This window comes from Clupea harengus, chromosome 1 (genome assembly GCF_900700415.2).
Source record: "Clupea harengus chromosome 1, Ch_v2.0.2, whole genome shotgun sequence".
In the NCBI taxonomy this organism is placed as follows: Eukaryota; Metazoa; Chordata; class Actinopteri; order Clupeiformes; family Clupeidae; genus Clupea; species Clupea harengus.
This window is the reverse complement of record NC_045152.1, coordinates 10,187,519-10,208,107: the sequence shown is the minus strand read 5'-3', so window position 1 is coordinate 10,208,107 and position 20,589 is coordinate 10,187,519. Positions and strand designations below refer to the sequence as shown.

At 40.8% G+C, this 20,589-nt stretch overlaps 1 protein-coding gene across 2 annotated transcripts in view; it reads left to right on the top strand.

Annotated features, from left to right (window-relative positions):
* scn4ab (sodium channel, voltage-gated, type IV, alpha, b) overlaps positions 1 to 20,173 on the top strand; it is a 51,278-nt gene extending 31,105 nt beyond the window's left edge. For both annotated transcript variants that reach the window (XM_012816845.3, XM_012816846.3), the window contains exons 13-26: positions 4,378 to 4,616; positions 4,974 to 5,147; positions 5,627 to 5,983; positions 6,454 to 6,897; positions 9,804 to 9,924; positions 10,575 to 10,729; positions 11,070 to 11,243; positions 11,766 to 11,888; positions 12,694 to 12,975; positions 13,370 to 13,423; positions 13,521 to 13,658; positions 13,849 to 13,953; positions 14,687 to 14,957; positions 15,127 to 20,173. In XM_012816845.3, the coding sequence (XP_012672299.2) occupies positions 4,378 to 4,616; positions 4,974 to 5,147; positions 5,627 to 5,983; positions 6,454 to 6,897; positions 9,804 to 9,924; positions 10,575 to 10,729; positions 11,070 to 11,243; positions 11,766 to 11,888; positions 12,694 to 12,975; positions 13,370 to 13,423; positions 13,521 to 13,658; positions 13,849 to 13,953; positions 14,687 to 14,957; positions 15,127 to 16,361 (3,872 nt within the window). In that variant the 3' untranslated portion in view covers positions 16,362 to 20,173. The remainder of the gene's footprint in view (positions 1 to 4,377; positions 4,617 to 4,973; positions 5,148 to 5,626; positions 5,984 to 6,453; positions 6,898 to 9,803; positions 9,925 to 10,574; positions 10,730 to 11,069; positions 11,244 to 11,765; positions 11,889 to 12,693; positions 12,976 to 13,369; positions 13,424 to 13,520; positions 13,659 to 13,848; positions 13,954 to 14,686; positions 14,958 to 15,126) is intronic.
* The last annotated feature ends 416 nt before the right edge of the window (positions 20,174 to 20,589 follow it).

Sequence of the window (20,589 nt, the reverse complement as noted above, 5' to 3'; positions counted from 1 at the left end):
ACCATCTTATCAAACAATCACTGATGATATAGGCCTACACACTGCTGAAGCAGAGCAGTTCCCCATTGTTAAGCAGGCTTGTGGTTTGATGCTATTGTGGAACCTGTGTTATAATAGCTGTGCCCACAGCGGAAATGTGAACTAGTTCAGTTTGTTGCCCTGAAGGAAAATGGGCATGAGGGCCATGTGATTGTGGTTTGATGTGTGCATATATGTCACGCCAGCGCTGAAATCCTTTTTGGGCCCAAATGCAGCATTTCACCGAGATATTTTACTAGTGAATCACACATCATTTGCTACAACACAGAAGAAAATATGAACCATAGAAAATAAAAATAAACCGGTCATCCCCCACTTTTCTTACCCGTAGTTGAACACTCTTTCACTGTCAACAGTTTTTACAAACAAATACCTTGCATCATTTTACACTTTTTGCCCAATCCCCTTTGCAATATAGCGTGGGCCTGCTGGGCGGAAATGTGAACTAGTTCAGTTTGTTGCCCTGAAGGAAAATGCGCATGAGGGCCGTGTGGTTGTGGTTTGATGTGTGTATATATGTCACGCCAGCGCTGAACTCTGTTCCTGCCACGCTCCCTTCGACTTCAACTCACGCACCTCCGTCTCATTCACAATCACGGAGTACTAATCACGCACACCTGACACCTCTCTACTTAAACCCTGGCATCATCATAAGATGGCTTTGTTAGTCAACAGCACAATGTAACCTTAGAAAAGAAAATTAGGAAAACAAGTTTTAATAATTAAACCTGCCCTCTGCTCAGTTTTTTTTTTTAAAAGACAAATCTGCTTGTCATTATGCAAATTCAGTAGCCTGACGTTGTCATACTCATAATTCTAGTCAGAATATGAGTCTGATATTGTTCCATTAGGCTGTGATTATGGGGCGTGTTTCAACCGAACCAGGGAAAAAAAGGCCTCTTCACTCAATTGGATATACCTACAACCAATCAGAGCAACGTAGTATGACCATAACGTAGACCATCGGGGCCAGCTGATAAACTTTTACCGGATCCCGTAGGAAGGACGGCAAAAACATCTTTTTGATCGACAAATGCCTTGATCGCGTGTCTCTGTTCCTCTTTCAAAATGAATGCGCTGTCAATGTCTTCTAAAACAGACTCAAACCTAAAGCTCTTTGGTGACGTGGTTGATTACGTTACTGTTGATCATATGTCCATCATCGTATAAAGCCCGCCCTGACAATTTGATTGGTCTGTACAGCGTCAGGTCGGGCATAATTCCTCCTCAATGCCAGACCGAACTTCCCGACCTCAAATGTTGTGGGCGGGGCTAAATTGACCGATCGCGAAACTCCTCCCTAGAACGGCCCTCGTCCAATCATACCTTAGCAACCGCTACTAAGAGAAGAAGGTCCGACAACTTTGAGGTCTGAGCAGCATGGTGAAGCAGTGTGCTTACGGGACTTTTAGATCTGACACAGAGATTAGAGGGATGCGTGTTTTTTTTCCGCATTTCCAAAGCCCAAAACACAAGAGGAAAGGTGCCGGCGGTGGATTAAACAGTGTGGGAGACCCCACTCCCACCTCAATATATCGAAAAACACACATATGTCTGCTCCAAAGTAAATGAAGCTGCTTGCAGCTAGCTATGATATCTATCTAGCGAACTACGCTATCGCTAGGTATGATAACTAACTGTCTAGTTGAGAGAACATCCCCAAACAGTTATGGTTCATGACAACTTGTATTATTACCACTACAAGTACATAACTAGTCTCTCCAACTAAAGTGTTAATGTTAAAATCAAAATGTTACCGTCAAAATGTTAATGTTACCGTCTGTAAAATTGCAGTCTGAGCTATCCTAGCTAGCGATAGCAAACGCCAGCATTGAACAGAACTTTTAACGAACACTTTGTATTTATGCTTGATACAACATTGAACAGAACTTTTAACGAACACTTTGTATTTATGCTGCTGGCGTTTGCTATCTCTGGCCAGGATAGCTCAGCGTGCAATTTTACAGACGTAACATCAACATCGCTAGCTAGGATAGCTCAGCGTGCAATTTTACAGACGGTAACATCAACATCGCTAGCTAGGATAACTCAGTGTGCAATTTTACAGACGGTAACATTAACATTTTGATTTTAACATTAACACTTTAGTTGGAGAGACTAGCTCGAGCTTAACATACTGTATCAATGTTGAACAAAAGGCCATTATGAAGTTGTTTTATTTTAATCTTTGTGGCATTTTGTGAATGGGCAACCTACTCCTGAGTATCCCAAGGTATGCATAAGGCACAACCTGAGAGCAATAACCTGGCGATCTGATACAAAGCCATAGCATTACATCAGGATCATCATTTTACAAGCAAGTTATCACTACAGTGACTGTGAAATACTTTCAGCAACATGCACACACATCCCTTGAACAATAACGTCACTAGCAGCTATCTTGATCCACACTGGTACGTTACTGTACTGTTCTCTAGATTGTCACCATCCTAGCTAGCTAGATCGATAGATACCTCCAGTACCAGAGTGTCTCGCCAGAGACGGAATAAATAATAAGAATAAAGAATCTTTGTAGGTTATTAGCTAGCTTGAAATATTATATACATATCTTACCCAGTGGTGAAATAACATGACTAGTCTACAAGGTTTGTGCTGGTTGCATTTAATGAAGAGGTCGTAGGGTTTCTCATTTTTTTTATTGAGACCTGTATACTTTTGCTTCGATTATTGTTGTGTCCACTTCGTTGTTGATCTTAATATTTTGGATATCCTTCCACTGCATACTGCAGTCCCTTTTGCCTTGATCTGGAGGATATCGTGGAGGTATTACTCCAAAAATCATCACTCACACTGACAGCTATAGCGCTTGTCCCCGTACTCGCCATGGCTTTTAGCTTGACAGTTCCGGGAATTGTGTCGGACGTAGCAACAGTAACTAAGGGGGCGGGGCCCTGGCGATCGGTCAATTCGTCTGGTACCCAGGCTACAAATTCAGCCTACAGACCTACATTGAAAGTGCACAACACCACAGTTTACAAAGCATAGGCTAATACAAAATAAAAATCAGCATAGATTTAGAACATCCACAGTATTTTTAATGAATCAAGTGTCCACTTTCTGAACTGTCAAAGATCACGCTGAAACTTCAATTAAACTGTCAGGAACATATTTCGATCAGGGGTTTGTGTTCTATTTAAACACGATCATTCCAGTTATCACAGCCCCCCTTTTCCATTACGTTTGTAGGCAAGTAACAGGTTAGCTAACAGGTTAGCTAACCAACTTTAACCTTAGCTAACTGGATGTCTGTGTAGACGTTAGCAGTGTTGGTCTTGCCTGTAAATGCCTCATGGAATTTGACGTGGAGTCCTTGGACAACGACTATTTTCACCGCGAGGAGCCATAAGGTGCACTGCACTGTTATGTTCTTCCCACTTTCAGCTTTGAGGACAAAATAGTCTCAATATGTCCAGCCCAGGAAAGCAATTTTTGAACTCGAGGTCATCATATGGTCTTGTAGTTTTCTCTGTTGTGTTCTCGTGACGTGTTGTAAAGTGCGCATGTGGATGAGAGTATAATGTTCTGCATTTTAAAAATGTAATCCTGTTAATAATCCCAATTTGTGCTAAAAGTATATGTAATCTAATTACGTCTTTTTTGTGTGTGACTGTACCGGAATACAGTTACACTTTTTTTCGTATCCTAATTACATAACGCCGTTCCATGTATTCCGTTACTCCCCAAGCCTGGTTATAATAGCTGTGCCCACCTGTGTTATAATAGCTGTGCCCTGTCACTCTCAGCCTAATTGTGCTGTCAACAGACCAAGTGGAGGCCTGTCTATTTAAAAGGGTTTAGCGCAGCATTGTCAGGTTCCTGGGTTAGATGAGATCAGCCTGGTTTCAAGGGAGAGTATTTGCACCTCTGCATTGGTTGTAGACTGAAGGGGCTGGGTTAGACACTGCACGTTTATGTATTGTGAATGTCCTCATGCCATAGCCAGCAGATAGAGCTTACGAGATGTGCTAGCAACAGATGTCAACTCTGATGGGTTTTAGCCTCGTTGCTAGCACTCTTGCCTCCTATGTGTGAGCAGGTGTTAACTCTGATGGGTTTTAGCCTCGTTGCTAGCACTCTTGCCTCCTATGTGTGAGCAGGTGTTAACTCTGATGGGTTTTAGCCTCGTTGCTAGCACTCTTGCCTCCTATGCTGCAAGGTCGAGTCTGGTGCATGACTGTACTGTTACACAGCACAGGTTACACCCAGTTGACGTCAATTTCCAATACAAAAAAAGGACAATCTACTCTAAGAAAAAAAACATTTTGTTTTGTAATAAACAATAAGCAAAACTGTCAAACCTCTTTTAAACATTGACAGAATTTGATGACCTTCAGAGGCCATGTCCCCCTTGCTGGTACAAGTTTGCGGACATCTTTCTGAAGTGGGATTGCTGTCCTCCCTGGGTGTTCTTTAAGAAGTGGGTGCACTTTGTGGTGATGGACCCGTTTGTGGACTTGGGTATCACCATCTGCATCGTTCTCAACACTGTCTTCATGGCCATGGAGCACTATCCAATGACCCCGGAGTTTGAGAACATGCTGTCAGTGGGGAATTTGGTAAGACAAAATAAAAAAATAAAGACATGCAGACACACACACACAAGCACAAGCACAAACACACATCTGACCAGCACATATACGTTGAACCCTGTTTATTATATGCTTCTGAGTACAGTTGAGGACGTGGACACATGCTGACAGTATGGAACCTGGCAAGAGAAATAGAAAAAAAATAAACACACACATTTCATGTACTATTTGTCCTTAAACACCACCTGCAGTTCTGCACGCTCTGCTGACTGGCTACATGCAGATTATTGTAATGCAGTACATTAATCAAAGTTGAATCTCCGCATCTGTTTCACACTCTCTCTCTCTCTCTCTCTCTCTCTATCTCTCTGGTTGTATGTATAGGTCTTCACTGGTATCTTCACGGCTGAGATGGTCTTCAAACTCATCGGCATGGATCCGTATTATTACTTCCAGGTGGGCTGGAACATCTTTGACAGCATCATCGTGACCATGAGTCTAGTGGAGCTGGGTCTGGCTGATGTTCAGGGCCTGTCTGTGCTGCGCTCCTTCCGTTTGGTGAGCCCAATGCTTTCTCTCAGTCAGGACTAGTCAGGTGACTAACTGTCAATTATGTGGTGGTGTTGTAGGACTGCAATCATTCCAGTTTGCCTTTATGCTTTACACTGATTTGATTGTGTCTGTAGTCATATCAGCTCTGGAGAGTGAGTATGTTTGTATGTATGTTTGTTTGATTATTTGTTTGTTTGTTTGTTTATTTGATTATGTGTCATGTCCAAGGTTTTTGGAAGTCTGTATTTTTTTCTTCAAGGCGTGTCTGTGATTTATGTTTGTGTGTATGTGTGTCTAGTTAATCAATACATATACAGTATAGTCAAGGAAGAGTTAAGCCCAGAACACGTCTTTAAAAAGCATTTATATAGTCTAGAAAACATCAATCCATGTGTCTCTTATCAGAAAACCAAGAATGTAGTTACCATGCTTACGGCAAAGCAATGCCATGCTTCTTAATGGTAAATGTTTGGGTGTGGAGGCAGATGCGCGTCTTCAAACTGGCAAAGTCCTGGCCCACCCTCAACATGCTGCTCCGCATCATCGGCAACTCTGTGGGCGCTCTGGGCAACCTGACTCTCGTCCTTGGCATCATCGTCTTCATCTTCGCTGTGGTGGGCATGCAGCTGTTCGGCAAGAACTACAGTGAATGTGTGTGCAAGATTGCCCAGGACTGCGTGCTGCCTCGCTGGCACATGCATGACTTCTTCCACGCCTTCCTCATCATCTTCCGCGTCCTGTGTGGGGAGTGGATCGAGACCATGTGGGACTGCATGGAGGTGGCAGGTGAAGGCATGTGCCTCTGCGTCTTCATGATGGTCATGGTCATCGGTAATCTGGTGGTAAGTACGTTCTGTTGAGAGCACTCAATCAACACTCCTGTCATTGCATGTAGTTATACTGGAAAAAAATAAAGGCAGTATTGAACAATGTAAAAGATTTGACTGAGTTAGAGATCATACAGGAAATCAGAATTAGTAATTAGAATTTGAATTTGTCTACTGTTAGTGGACCTAGGGACTGGAGAAATCACTGCTCCAGTGTTGCATTGCACTCATGTATGTTAATATACATATTGACCTCTAATGGAGTATAGTTGTGATCGCATGGACATACATAAGTAATTATCTGAATAAAAACGTTACTTGGGGCAGTTCAAATGTAAATAAAAGTGTCAAACTTAAAATATTAGTTTTAGTTTCAACTTCACAAGATATCCACCATGACAGGTTTTTTCACATAAACAATTTATTCCCCTTACTTATACTTTTCTTGTCTACATCAACACACACTTTGTTCTGTTTCTGCCCAGGTCCTGAACCTCTTCCTGGCTTTGCTGTTGAGCTCCTTCAGCGGAGATAACATGTCCGCACCAGATGATGAAGGAGAGAACAACCTCCAGATCGCCATTGGGAGAATCAACCGGGGCATTGATTGGGCGAAAGCCTACATTATTGGGCAAGTCAGGGGACTTTTGGGGCTAAAACCCAAAAAGGGTGATGGGGAAGAGGAGGATGAGGACGATCACGTCAAGAGCAACAACTTAGTCCTGAACCACCTGGATTCGGGCGAGCCTGAGGTGAAGAAAGTGGAGGGCGTGTGGGGACGGGAGGATGATACAAGCCATGACGACTCGTTCACGAACGCTTTGACCCTCAAGGTGCCAATTGCCAAGGGAGAGTCGGACTTTGACACTCACGATGAGGACAGCGTCTCAGAGTATGAACATGAGGCAGAAGATGACAAAAAAACTAAGGTAGGTCTAAATTCATGCACTTGTCTTCACAGGGATTGTCATCTGGATATAAGCAATTGTGTAAAGTTTGTCAACTGACTGAGTGCTACCAACCGAACAGTGGAAAGTGGTTTCGGGGATGACAATGAAGCTACAGTTTTTTTTAGATGGCACACCATTACTGCGGCTGAGGTGCTATTAATCTAATAATAAACATTGGGAAGTAGCAGTAGTTTGTAGTTTTTTTTTTTTGTGTATTATAGAATGTATTCATATTAAGAATGTTGCAAAGAAAGAGTGTCACGACCACTGATGTTTGGAATCTAAGTGAAGTGTTAAATAACTGTACAAACACCATTAGTTCTTTTGGTACGGTGCTTGTGACTTATATTTCAGTGACTTTATACCTTCTAGACAGCTTCTCCCCCTCTTCATAAACTTTCATGTGTGACAAGATGAGGAAAGAAAGACACCTCTCTGAGTCTAGGGTTGCAGTATCTTCTTCCCCAAGCCTACACTAGTACCCCTTCTGCCTTGAGGCTAAGGGACCACCTTCAAAAGCTTGACACGAGAAGCATGGTTGGCTGATCACCGATCCTTCGGTCCTTGTGTCAGCACTACTGGGTGTCCTAGATCAGTGTGCACCAGTGGTGTCTCTGCATCGACGTCAGGGGTTTATGTCAGGGTTGGGTAGTCTCACAGCATCAGACCGTGGGAACCGGGGCTAACACAGCATGATTAGGAACGCCTGCTCATGACTCCTCTGTCTCCCTTACTCTCTCTCTCTCTCTCTCTCTCTCTTCCTGCATTCCCTTAAAAAAGACGAGCTCAATCCATTTTAGCTGCTGCAACCTTTGCAACCCCATTTGAAGCTAAGCTAAATATATGTCATATAGTGAGGGTTTTAGTGATGGGCTCTCCTGGCCGGCTATAGTGGCTGAACAGATGACCTAGCATAGCATTTGTTTCATTGAGACACTGCTAACACCCAAAACCAAACTCATGACTGAAACTAGTACTGAATCCAGGCTTAGCATGTCCCTTCACCAGATTAGACAGTTGATCACATGACATATGGAACTGGTTCCACACATGCCTGTCTTAATCGCAGGAGCAATTTGGCGGGAGGTGTCCCACAAATGAAACAACATCCTAGTCCCTGAAATATGTTCCTGCAGATCTGGGTTAGACCTACACTGCCCTAGACTGCACATTTCTGAGGTGCTTACTCAGTTGTACAAGGGATTGGTGATTGTGTATAGGACTTAACATTACAGCACTGTGACTGAAGGTGAGGCAGGCTTGTTGACTCTGTGTCATGAAAGAAGTTGAATCAACATTTCCCACAGTTGCCATGGCATGCGTGTGCTCGTTTGTTTACCCATTAATCTCCGAAAGACAAGCTGCCACCTCAGTGAAAGAGGACGACCATGTGAATCTGTAGCTGAAGATTTACGCAAGCGCTTCAATCCATCCCCATGCTACTAAATATAGCTCACCTTACATAACGGCCACATACTGTAAAACTACACAGATTGCCTTTTACATTTTATTTATTTATTCATCATGCCCTGCACCAACCTTTAGTGTCATCACAACATTTGTATTGTACCAGAATGACCACACAACTTGACCCAGATGCTAATGTCACCAGGTTAGATTGCCATTTTTTTTTTTCGACATTGTGGAAAAGCAAGGTTACGTGACAGTTGGAAATCATGGGGTAAGACTACATTGCCGTAGAGGAGGCAAATGGTAACCATCTTTGTTTGCGAGCAAGAAGAGAAATTAGACAAACAGCAGCAGCTTCTCAAGCAAAGCAAGGGCAATGGATGAACTGGCATAATGTTGGGAAGAGGACGATCAGCTGGAGAGTATTGTGGGCTATGGATGCTAGCCGCATTAAATTAATCATTGGAGTCACTGATGCCAACTCTACAGAACCTCAGTTATTGGGCGGGTTAAGACAGAACCTCAGTTATTGGGTGGGTTAAGACGGAAGCCGCAAGTTGTGTATTGGTGTTGGGGGGACACGTTGAGACATAATCAGGTTTTTTAAATCATTGGTATTTTTGTTTGATAGTAAGAGTTGAGGTTAACTCTTTGTCGGTTAATGACAGGGACAGTAGGATTTATTTTGTGTAAGAAAGGCAGAGAAGTTGACACTAGGCACGTATAAACAGTATTAGGGAAATCGGCAAAGTGCTGGATTGGAGATTGCTGGCTGATGTCGGAAAGGCAAATTGAAGTTACACAGTGTATTCTTGAGCGCATTATTTACTTTATTGAGTTAACAATTCCCTTTGAAGATGCGATTGAGGAATTCCTTTAAACCCTTTTAAAGGAAGAAGCTAAAGTATGCAGAACTGGTAGCGGAAACAAGGTTGGCAAGCACACACAAGACCTTTGGAAATAGATGTTAGAGGCTTTGTAGCTAAATCAACCACAACACTTCTTTTGGTTTTCGAGGGCAGTCACTCAAAAGAGTTTTCAATTAGTTGTCTGAGTCTCCTGAAAAAGTGAGTCACTGTTCATGGCTAGGACGTTTACAGACTATTTGGGGACATGTGAATTAACCTCTATTACGCGAAGATATTTGGGTGTCTAACGTTACTCCCGCCAACCCGGTGCATCGTTCAGACACAGATGTGCAAGTGGAATATTTTAAAGGTGTATCTTGAGGGGTACCTGTGGATGCATCTGGTATTGTGGTAGAGGCGGTATTGGTGGGACAACCATCGTCGATCCGGGTTCGAGTTCCGGCTACTTTGAGTCTGTGATTGCAGACAGCCTATTGTGTCGTGGACCTAATTCAACGAAACACTGACTGACTAGAGTATACTATATACTGTACTGTACTATTATTAATATTATAGCCTCATTAGAAATGACCTAACAAACACAACTCACATATTCTGCTGCTACAGAAGGAGGAATATGCAGATGACACTTCAGAATGCAGTACGGTGGACAAGGGTCCTCTGATAGAGGAGGTGGAGGAAGAGGAAGAGGAGGACACCGATTTCCCCCAGGAGTGCTACACAGAGAGTAAGTCCTGCAGAGATTGGAGATGTGATTAATGCCGCGTGTGTGTGTGTAATAGCTCGCCTCTATAATACTGTGTGTGTGTGTGTGCCTGTAAGAATGGTTAATGTTCACTTCTGTGTTTAATGTTCCATTTTAGAATGTAATAGTTTTTACTTATCAAATAACTACATACAGAGTGCAGTAAACCAAAGAACCATCACTGTCAGGTGCAACCTCCATTTGTCTTCAAAACAGTTTCAATTAGCCTATAGCATTTCGAAGAACTTGCCACAGTTCTTCGGTGGATTTAGACTGTCTTGATTCTTTTTGTCTCTTTCATCTGTTCCCCACTGGTTTCCGCCAGTTCTGAGCTGATGGCCTTTAGATTTTGAATCTGAAATGTGGTCTGTTTATTTGTTTGCTTTCTTTAATAGCACATAACTGTCTCATGGCAATACTTCACTATTGTACAAATGTGTTTGAAAATCTAAAATATGGTATTTGCTATTGAAACACTAATGCTCATACGGATCGAAAATAACTGTCTAAGACAAATGTTTTGTGAAACAACTAAAGTGCCTAAACCCTTTGCACAGTACTGTAGATATTTCATAAAAAGGGTATTTCCGAAGCCTTCTCTTCTGTTTCCTGTTCCCTGTGCTCACGTACAGATTGTCTCCGCCGCTGTCCTTGCCTGGCTCTTGACATCACCCAGGATAAAGGGAAAATCTGGTGGACCCTCCGACGCACGTGCTTCACTATAGTAGAGCACAACTACTTTGAGACCTTCATCATTTTAATGATCCTGCTCAGCAGCGGTGCTCTGGTAAGCTGGGATCCAAATATGATTGCATGATTGAGTTACATTCAGAAATAGCTTTCTTGGCCAAGCGTATTGACACACACACTATTGACACATTGACACATACTGTAGATATTCACAGATACAAGGCATTTATCCTTATCCAATATCCATATCATATACAGAGAGACACATACACAACACATATGAGACGATGTACAAAATATATGGTACAATTATTAAAAAAAAAACATTGTGTATATGGCAATGGCATTTTGTATGAAGATTTAATGCATGCTCCTTACATAAGACAAAGCACTGTTCATTTAGTCATCACATATTGCTTGCTATTGCTATTTCACAGGCCTTTGAGGACATCTACCTTGAACAAAGAAGAACCATTAAGATCATTCTGGAGTATGCTGATCAGGTGTTCACATACGTCTTCATTGTTGAGATGCTCCTCAAATGGGTGGCTTATGGCTTCAAGGTCTACTTTACCAACGCCTGGTGCTGGCTGGACTTCCTCATTGTTGATGTAAGTGTCCCTTGAAGGTGAATGTTAGTACATTTAGTTAGTGCATCTTTCCTTGTTCTATGCACACATATAGATTGTAGAATGTGGAACTGTGTGCTCAAGCAAAATAAATTCTTCTCAGAAAATCGTCGTCTAGATTCTGGTGACCGCCAAAAGCAAGGCAGTTCAAATGATTGTACAGGCATAGGCTGAACTTGTTGAGGAATGGCAAACTCATAAAATGGTGCTCTCAACAGAAGTTGAGGGTAGAAAGATGCAGGATTCATCACAACGGTCTTATACACTACGTATATCCACTTGTCTTCCTTCTTAGTTGGGAATACATAGGGGGTGTTTGCATGACCTGCACATGCACTGATTCCTGATTACACGTCATTTCAGGTTCAGAGCCAGAGATCTTGCCAAACATCCTTTGTCTGTTACCATGATTTAACCATTGTGTTTTGTTTCTTATTCTGCAGATTCAGTAGATGAACTTGTTAAAAAAAACTGTTAACTCTCAGTGTCTCTTGCGTCTCCTAGGTTTCCATCATCAGCCTGACGGCCAACCTCCTGGGTTACTCAGAGCTGGGGCCAATCAAGTCCTTGCGTACCCTTAGGGCCCTGAGACCCCTCAGAGCCCTGTCCAGATTTGAGGGGATGAGGGTGAGTTACAAAATAAATCCTACTGTCCCTGTCATTAACTGGGAAAGCATTAACCTCCACTCGTTTATTTTCAAACAGAAATTATTTTTAAAACCTAATTGTGTCTCCACATGTGCCGACCCTGGGTCAGGCTAGTTTTACATTAATTTAAAATATGTTTTAATGAGCCAACATCCAAACACAACTGCAGCTTTTGTCTTCACCCACTCACTGAGGTTCTATAGAATTGGGAGAATCATAAATGGCTCCAAACATGAATTTAATGCGGTTAGCATCAATAGCCCCCAACTCTAAAATTCCGTTTTTATACAAAGCTACAGTACTACAGCACCCCATGCCATTTCCTAACTGCCTTGTTCATGACTCTCAAATTTGTCCACCTCTACAATAGCAACTTGTGCTTGCAGAGCTTTTGTCATGCATTTAGGTGGCCTTTGACTGTGTATGGCATATCCATTGCGTGTATGGAGCAGAATCCTCTTATGAAGAAGCCACTGAACACTGAACACAGACGACCTCTATAATTATCATATTTCAGTTCATGAATAGACATTCAGTGTCCATATGAAGAACAACTTCAATAGAATTTCAGTTCCTAAATATGTTATGTATGACTATTTCTATGCCTTGAAAGAAATTAACACACAAATGAACAAACATTAACCATTGTAAATTATTTTTTGAGCCATTTCCACCAGCCATTTTCACCACCAATATAGGGCCCGTAATGTTTTTCTTTTCATTATGTGATAGACAATAAAATTCTTGTATCTTGTATCTCATTTCTCTCTGGTGACGGGTGTAGGTGGTGGTAAACGCACTAGTGGGTGCCATCCCCTCCATCTTTAACGTGCTGCTGGTCTGCCTGATCTTCTGGCTCATCTTCAGCATCATGGGCGTCAACCTCTTTGCCGGAAAGTTCTACTACTGTGTGAACACCACGTCAGAGGAGCGTTTTACCACAGATGTGGTCAACAATAAAACAGAGTGTTTGTATCTCATTGAGTCTGGTTTTGATGCTAGATGGACCAACATCAAGGTCAACTACGACAATGTGGGCATGGGCTATCTTTCTCTGCTTCAAGTGGTATGTTCAAGGAATTTTACTCATAAACACTACATTGAGCAAAAACAAATACTTGTACAAAAGTGACATTGTTGATATCACTAGGCTTACGTATAGTGACTAATTTACCAAGCCACTGTCTCATGTGAAAAAAACAATGTTTATGTATTTTAAAACAAAACAATAGTGTTATCGTGTGTTTGAACGTACCAGATGTACAAAGTTATTATGATGTCAGTGTAATGACATGGCCAACAAGTGCTTTGTAGGTTGCAAGAATAGTGTACGTAATTAGCTCCTTAAAAGACGTTTAACTTGCAGTGACTTGAATCAGAGGTTGTTGAACCAAACATGTAAATCTTGTTAGACAGACAAAACTGGGTGATAATATCTATCTTGTATGTCTTTCACACAGTCAACATTTAAGGGTTGGATGGACATCATGTATGGAGCAGTTGATTCTCGTTCGGTTAGTTTTTTTCTGTAGTTTAAGACTGCTTACACATTATATGGATAATTTTGTCGTTATTTGAAATAACACCACTCATTTTATTCTTCCTTGACAGGTTGAAGATCAACCTGAGTATGAAGCAAACCTGTACATGTACATCTACTTTGTCATATTCATCATCTTTGGTTCCTTCTTTACCCTCAATCTCTTCATTGGTGTCATCATTGACAATTTCAACCAACAGAAATCAAAGATAAGTATTAAAGACGTTTTGTAATCAAATAACAGTGATTGTACCAGTCGAGACGGAGTGTTTTGTTCAAACACTGCACTAGTATTCTCAAATTAATGAGTTGTTTAACAACAGTCAGAGTGTTCACCTGTGACTGTCAACTTGTGCAATGTATCTGTGCATGTTAGAATAATTGTTGTTGTCCCTTTACTTTGGGGGCAAGGACATCTTCATGACAGAAGAACAGAAAAAGTACTACAATGCTATGAAGAAACTGGGTTCTAAGAAGCCTCAGAAGCCTATACCAAGACCAGAGGTTGGTAAACATCAACAATAGAATGTGAGCTAGCTTGCTATAATGTCACAAACCAAGCAGGTAAAAAAATGTGGCTGTCAGACACGTTATCTTTAATTGTTGACTCAAAATTGCCTATCTTTTATAAAAACTGTCTCTAGCTACTGTATGGTACCTTGTGGTGTAAGTTACTGGCAACTTTCTCATTTGACTGATTAGATTAGACTTCATAGCTAAATGCCCATTTAATTGCTGAGCCTGTAGTAGGTTATCACTATGCCACCATATATTGGCTCTTCTCTTCTCTGCTCTAAGCCTGTCATCTTTGTGTCCTTACATAACTGAATTATTTTATGTTGGGTCTTGGTAAGCTACCCCCACATCTTTGAATGTAGGGGGGTAAAGTATTTTAGAAGCCACAGTAAAAACACTTTAGAAACAATTAAATTAAATTGTGTAGCGCTATTAACAATTGACATTGTCTCAAAACGTTTTACAGAGCCCAAGGCCCGAACGTATTCAATGTAAATCAATTGTTTTGGTCAAGTAACTTAATTAAGAATGAATAAGTAATAATCAATCTTGACTTAAGTTTTAGTTTTATTAGATTTGTATTGTTATTATCTGCAATATGATGATGATGATGATGGTGTTGCTATGAAAATCCAAGGGAATCGAATAGGTAATGCTTTGGTAGGGTGGCATTTGTTATGTATTTCCTGTGATAATCCTTGTCCTCATTTTGGACTTGCAGAACAAAATTTGTGGATTGTTCTATGACTTGGTCAGCCAACAATTCTTTGACATCCTTATCATGATATTGATCATGCTCAACATGGTGACCATGATGGTGGAAACGGACAACCAGAGTGACGAGATGGTGGACACACTTTACCTCATTAACTTTGTCTTCATTGTGGTCTTTACAATGGAATGCTGTCTGAAAATGATTGCCCTTAGGCAATACTACTTCACGATTGGCTGGAACATTTTTGACTTTGTCGTTGTTATTCTGTCCGTAGTGGGTAAGTGCAAATGACAATCACTTTTCTTTTACATTTTCCCCACAGAATTGAATGAGGCATCCCTGTTCAGTTCAGTTAGCTACACAAAACAATTGTCCATTAAATGCCTTAAAAAATACAAGCAGGTTAGATCTTGGTCGATTAATGATGTTTTATGTCTGTTTTAAAGGTCTCTTGCTGGCAGACCTCATCGAGAAATATTTTGTTTCTCCAACTCTTTTCCGTGTGATCCGACTTGCCAGGATTGGTAGAGTTCTGCGCCTCATTCGCGGTGCCAAGGGAATACGAACACTTCTGTTTGCCCTGATGATGTCACTTCCTGCTCTTTTCAACATCGGCCTTCTTCTTTTTCTCATCATGTTCATTTTCTCCATTTTTGGCATGTCCAACTTTGCCTACGTGAAGCGTGAAGGCATGGTTGATGACATGTTCAACTTCGAGACTTTTGGCAACAGCATAATTTGCCTCTTCATGATTACAACTTCTGCCGGTTGGGACGGACTCCTTTCGCCCATCTTGAACAGCGGTCCACCTGATTGTGACCCCGATTTGGAAAACCCAGGAACAGACGTGAGGGGTAACTGTGGCAACCCTGGTGTAGGAATCATCTTCTTCTGCACTTATATTGTTATGTCCTTCTTGGTAGTGGTCAACATGTACATTGCCATCATTCTGGAGAACTTCAACGTGGCCACAGAGGAAAGTGCTGACCCGTTGTGCGAGGATGATTTTGAGATGTTCTACGAGACGTGGGAGAAGTTTGATCCGGATGCTTCACAGTTCATCAGCTATGGTCAGCTCTCGGACTTTTGCGACACCCTAAAAGATCCCCTCAGGATCCCAAAACCAAACACGATCAAGCTGATCACCATGGACCTGCCCATGGTGCCAGGCGATAAGATCCACTGCCTGGACATCCTCCTCGCTCTGACTGCCGAGGTGCTGGGCAACTCCGGAGAGTTGGACACACTCAAGGCAAGCATGGAGGAGAAGTTCATGGCAAACAACCCGTCCAAGGCCTCGTACGAGCCCATCACCACCACCCTTAAGCGCAAGCAAGAGGACGTTGCCGCCCGAGTTATCCAGAGAGCCTTGCGCAAGTACATCCTCCAGCGTTCGCTAAAGCACGCCTCATTCCTGTACCGCGAGAAGTCAGACCTGACCAGGGAAGGTGAAGAGCCACCTGAGAAGGAAGGAATGATCGCTATCAGAATGAGCCAGTTCTATGGTGATGGGTCGGAGCAGGATGTTGCCCTGTCGGACACTATAGCAGGCTCTGACCTAGTTCCCCCCTCTCCCTCCGGACCCGTGGAGGTCCAGAATGAAGTGGTCTTGCACTCGGCCCCGTTCACTCTACCAGACTCTGCTGTATTTGTAGACAACCTGAGGGAGAGTATTGTTTAGCTGTATCTTATGAGGGTTAGCAGTGTCGTCTTAATGTTTGGGTGTCTACAAAGACACCTTGTCCTTGATTCACTTCTTGGCTGCAAGTGTTGTATAAGGTCAAAGGTTTCAGATAGACCTGTTTATTGTGGTGGTATAGATTCTTACATTTTAGCATGGCTAAAGTGCGATGAAATAGTTTTCTCCCAAAGGTGGTACCCACCCTCTCCTTATCAGACTTTGATTCATAGTCAGATGATTGACATGATAAAGTCATAAATATTAGATAATGTATTACAAACAGTTACAGTTATTACATTGATTATATAAGCCAGTTATCAGTTAATCGTGCCATCTATTAGATAAACTTAAACTGCCTACTAACCGAAACAACCCATTCAAGTAATTGCTACTCTGGTATGACATTTAGATTGCACTTAATATTTTCTCAATATTTTCTTTTATTCATTGTTATCTTTGTTTTTGTTGCATCCATGACTGGTTTGCAGCTTTTTTATATGGCATGTGATAAATTAGAGATGCAAGTTTCACACTCACAAAGGGAATACAAATGACAGTCAGAGTCCAACCATCAGCAGAGAAAGGCAAATCTTTTTTTGCCAGCAAAGTTTTTATTTGCTATGACACAATAAGACATTGTAACCTTCAGGTTTGGAGCTGCAACATCAGGAAAAACAGCGAGGTCCACCTGACAAACTTTTTTCAAATGATCTTGCTTGTGTCAATTCAAACATTTCATGCAACACATTTTTTCATAACGTCATGGAAATTGGTGAAACTTTTAAGTTGTAGTCTAATCTGGAAACTTCTGGCAAACAGCAAGAGAACACAATGCAAGAGATAGGTCAGCTCGAGCTACTGGAGGTAGCCCTTGTTTTGGAATCCTTAGGCTAAACATTTTAAAATAAATAACACTTAGAAATGGTCTGACACTCTCCTGGTTTCTGTAATTGGCAAAACATTTTGTATGAATGTATCAACTAGTCAGGAAGCCTCCAATGAAATGAGTTTGGTGACTATCAATTATGTATGCATGGCTCACTGTTGCGAGGGACGTGGTATCCTGTGACTCCATGTTTTTGCACAACACCTTATTATTACATAACAGTTATTACATGGCACTTTGTCCATTAGAACACATAGTTGCTATGCTTCTAAAAACGAAATAAGGAAGAGAATTTCAGAGAAAAGCACTGCAAATGTGAGTGTGATGACACTGAAATGTACCAAACATTTGTAATGAGCAGTAATCACTTGTCTTCACCAAAAAGTTAGTTATCAATAACTGTCAGGTTAACATTAATTGGGGTAAGATGATTGTGTTTACTTAATCACAATATTATTGATTGAAAAGTAACAAAAATCCACACACTTTCAGCAACATGTAAGTATCAAAGCATCTTACTTCTGTATATTGAAAATGACTGGTTGTTTCATTATCACGCCAACTCATCTCTTATTGATCATTTAATACTGAAACCCTTCAACTTTGAAGGCCATAAGCTGGCCCTGTGCGATAGAATATCTCAACAGGGGGTGAGAGAATGCTGAACTCTACAAATGTGCTATCAAGAATCCTTCGATTATCACTGATTCAGAGTGTACAGTATACAGAGAATTCCTACAGTATGAAACATGCAGAGGATTCTTGCTCCCAAGAACTAGTACAAATTGTGTGCAGGATTGTATGCAGGAAAGAAAAGCCCAGTGGGGTTCTGAAATGTCTCTTTTCTTCTTGCTGATCTATGATCAGAACAGCTGGTATTTACTAGTACTGGTAGTTTTCAAAATCAACAGCACGCTCAGCTCAACTATGACCTATGAGCAGTCATTTTCAGTGTTTTTATATGGTATGTCCACCATAGTGATCATGTTCTGCAAGCAAGTTAGAATTTAAACACTGATCATTTCTTGTTAAATGAAGAACAAATCCATATATTCTTGGGTGAATATATTTTTTATATATTTATTTTTGTATTGTTCTCCTTGTAAAAATGCTTTGTCATAGATATTTTCCTTCTTTAACATCATGTTTACATAAACATGTATTAATTGTAATTAACTGAGCTTCCAGAAGTGGTTATGTTTGTGTCAGTTCATTTAATGAGTTTGAAATTCTGGCTATTGCATATGTAGAATATTAAGTGTGGAAAAAAATGTCCAAACTTTTGCAACCAGTGGTTATATGAGGAAGAAATATCAAGGACACTAAAAAACTAAATGGACAAACACAAACACAAGGAATTTATTTAATGTAAGTTTTCAAACTTCACCTTCAATTTTTGAACAAGCATTTCATTTATTTACATTTTTACATTCTATATACACTTCTATACCCTTTGATACCGCTGACGGGCATGTAAAAAAAAATCATTTGAAACAAAGTTGAAACATAAAATTATATTATAACCTACTTCACAGATATAATATAACTATTTAATGGCACTTCCAGAAAAACCCAGCAGTCTTACCCAAACATTTCCTCCTTTACATGTACATTATATCATTGCCAGTATCTAAGCCATTTAACTATATGAGTGTATTGTCTCTTTTTTGTGGAATTGGGATTGCATTTGTGAATTGACATGGGGTTGATATTCTCAACTATTCTTTCAAATGTAAGGTGAGACATGCTTAATTTGGTTGCATTACTGTGACACAAGGCCTCTAAACCCACAGACCCAGATCCAATCCCTCACCTGTTTTAAAATGGGATCATTACATGAGTCACGTTTACCTTATTGAGAGTTATGCTGGCCTTTGGAATGGTTTACTGGTTCTTCAGTAATTGGGTGAAATGACTTCAGTGTATAGTAACATTGAAAACTATTTTAGTTATGTAGCAATTAATCTTTGCATTTTGAGTTTTTTTGTTTTGTTTGTAAGAGTTAAAGTCAGAATTATTAAAAAAATAATTTAATAAAGAATGTCACCCAGCTGTAATGACAATTACTGATAATGGGAAGTTGACATTGTCAAATCATAGGACATATTATGTATGACATCTGCCATGACATGTTCATAACATGGTTATTCGGGTTCAAGTAAAGTGTTACAGAGGCCTTAATGGATGTGCCCAGAAACCTTTTTAAAGGGCTCCCTCAAAGGGTTTTGGACTGTAATCTTTTTGCAACAGAACATTCTGCACATCGCTGTCAAAAAAAAATTCTGAAGGCTTCATGTTAACAGAACTTTTAATTTGTTTTGGTCAATTTCATAAGTAGAACTATGGGTTGATCTACACTTCTACACTACACTATTGATCTACACTTTAGAATGATCTAGAAGGCAAGAGTGACAATCACTATTTACTTCATGCATGCCATGACTAAGATTCAGAATGATGTGAGTTGTGTTTGTGGATGTTTTGATTAATGGGTAAACTGTTTATGTTATTAACTTTAGATCAGGGTTTTTCAGTCCGGCTCTGGGGGTCCCCCTTCCTCTGTGTGTTTTCCATCCTTCCCTTCCCTGCATACCTGACTGAACTCCTTGGTTAAAATATATATCAGCTGAACATACCTAATTCTGTTCATACAAAGCATTTTAACTACACTGCTTTAAATCAGGTGTGTACTGAGCAGGGATAGATAGAAGCTTTCCGGTGCAGGAGGGCCCAATGGCTGGTCTTAGATTCCCTATAAAGGTCAGAAAGGAGAGGCCTTCTTGAAAGTGTGTATTCTTGATGACACTTGTACATATGTATTATGACTTCAATTTTGGAATTATTTTTTAGCTCTTTGTATGTCAGTGCCTTTTACAAATGCATTATGAATTGACTTCAAAAACCAATAAATGCTTATGAAAAGTGATGCTGAAATTCAGCACATTTTCCTCTTTTGCACTGATTGTCTGAGATTGGAGTAAGATGGGGTGCAAATTAACAACATCATTTTTGTCATTTTCATTTGAACTCTTTTCTTCTCGTTTGAAATTAGCATTTCACTTTTAGAACATGCCCACATGTTAATCTTCATCCACTGGCTCCCTTTAAATGTCACAACTTTCAAGATCTGAGTAGGTAGACATTCCCTCTTCTATTTTTAGTAGCTTTGCTGGCTCGCCTATAACCTGTTAAGTCACCAAGTGTTTTTACAACAAGTGTCTGCGTTGCTAAGTTTCGTCATCGAACCCGCAGTGTGACATTTTCTAGATTCTTCCTCAGTTCAGTCGGTGATTTAAGAGGTGTGGCTGCCATGGCAACTGTACACACACAGCGGAAGCTGGT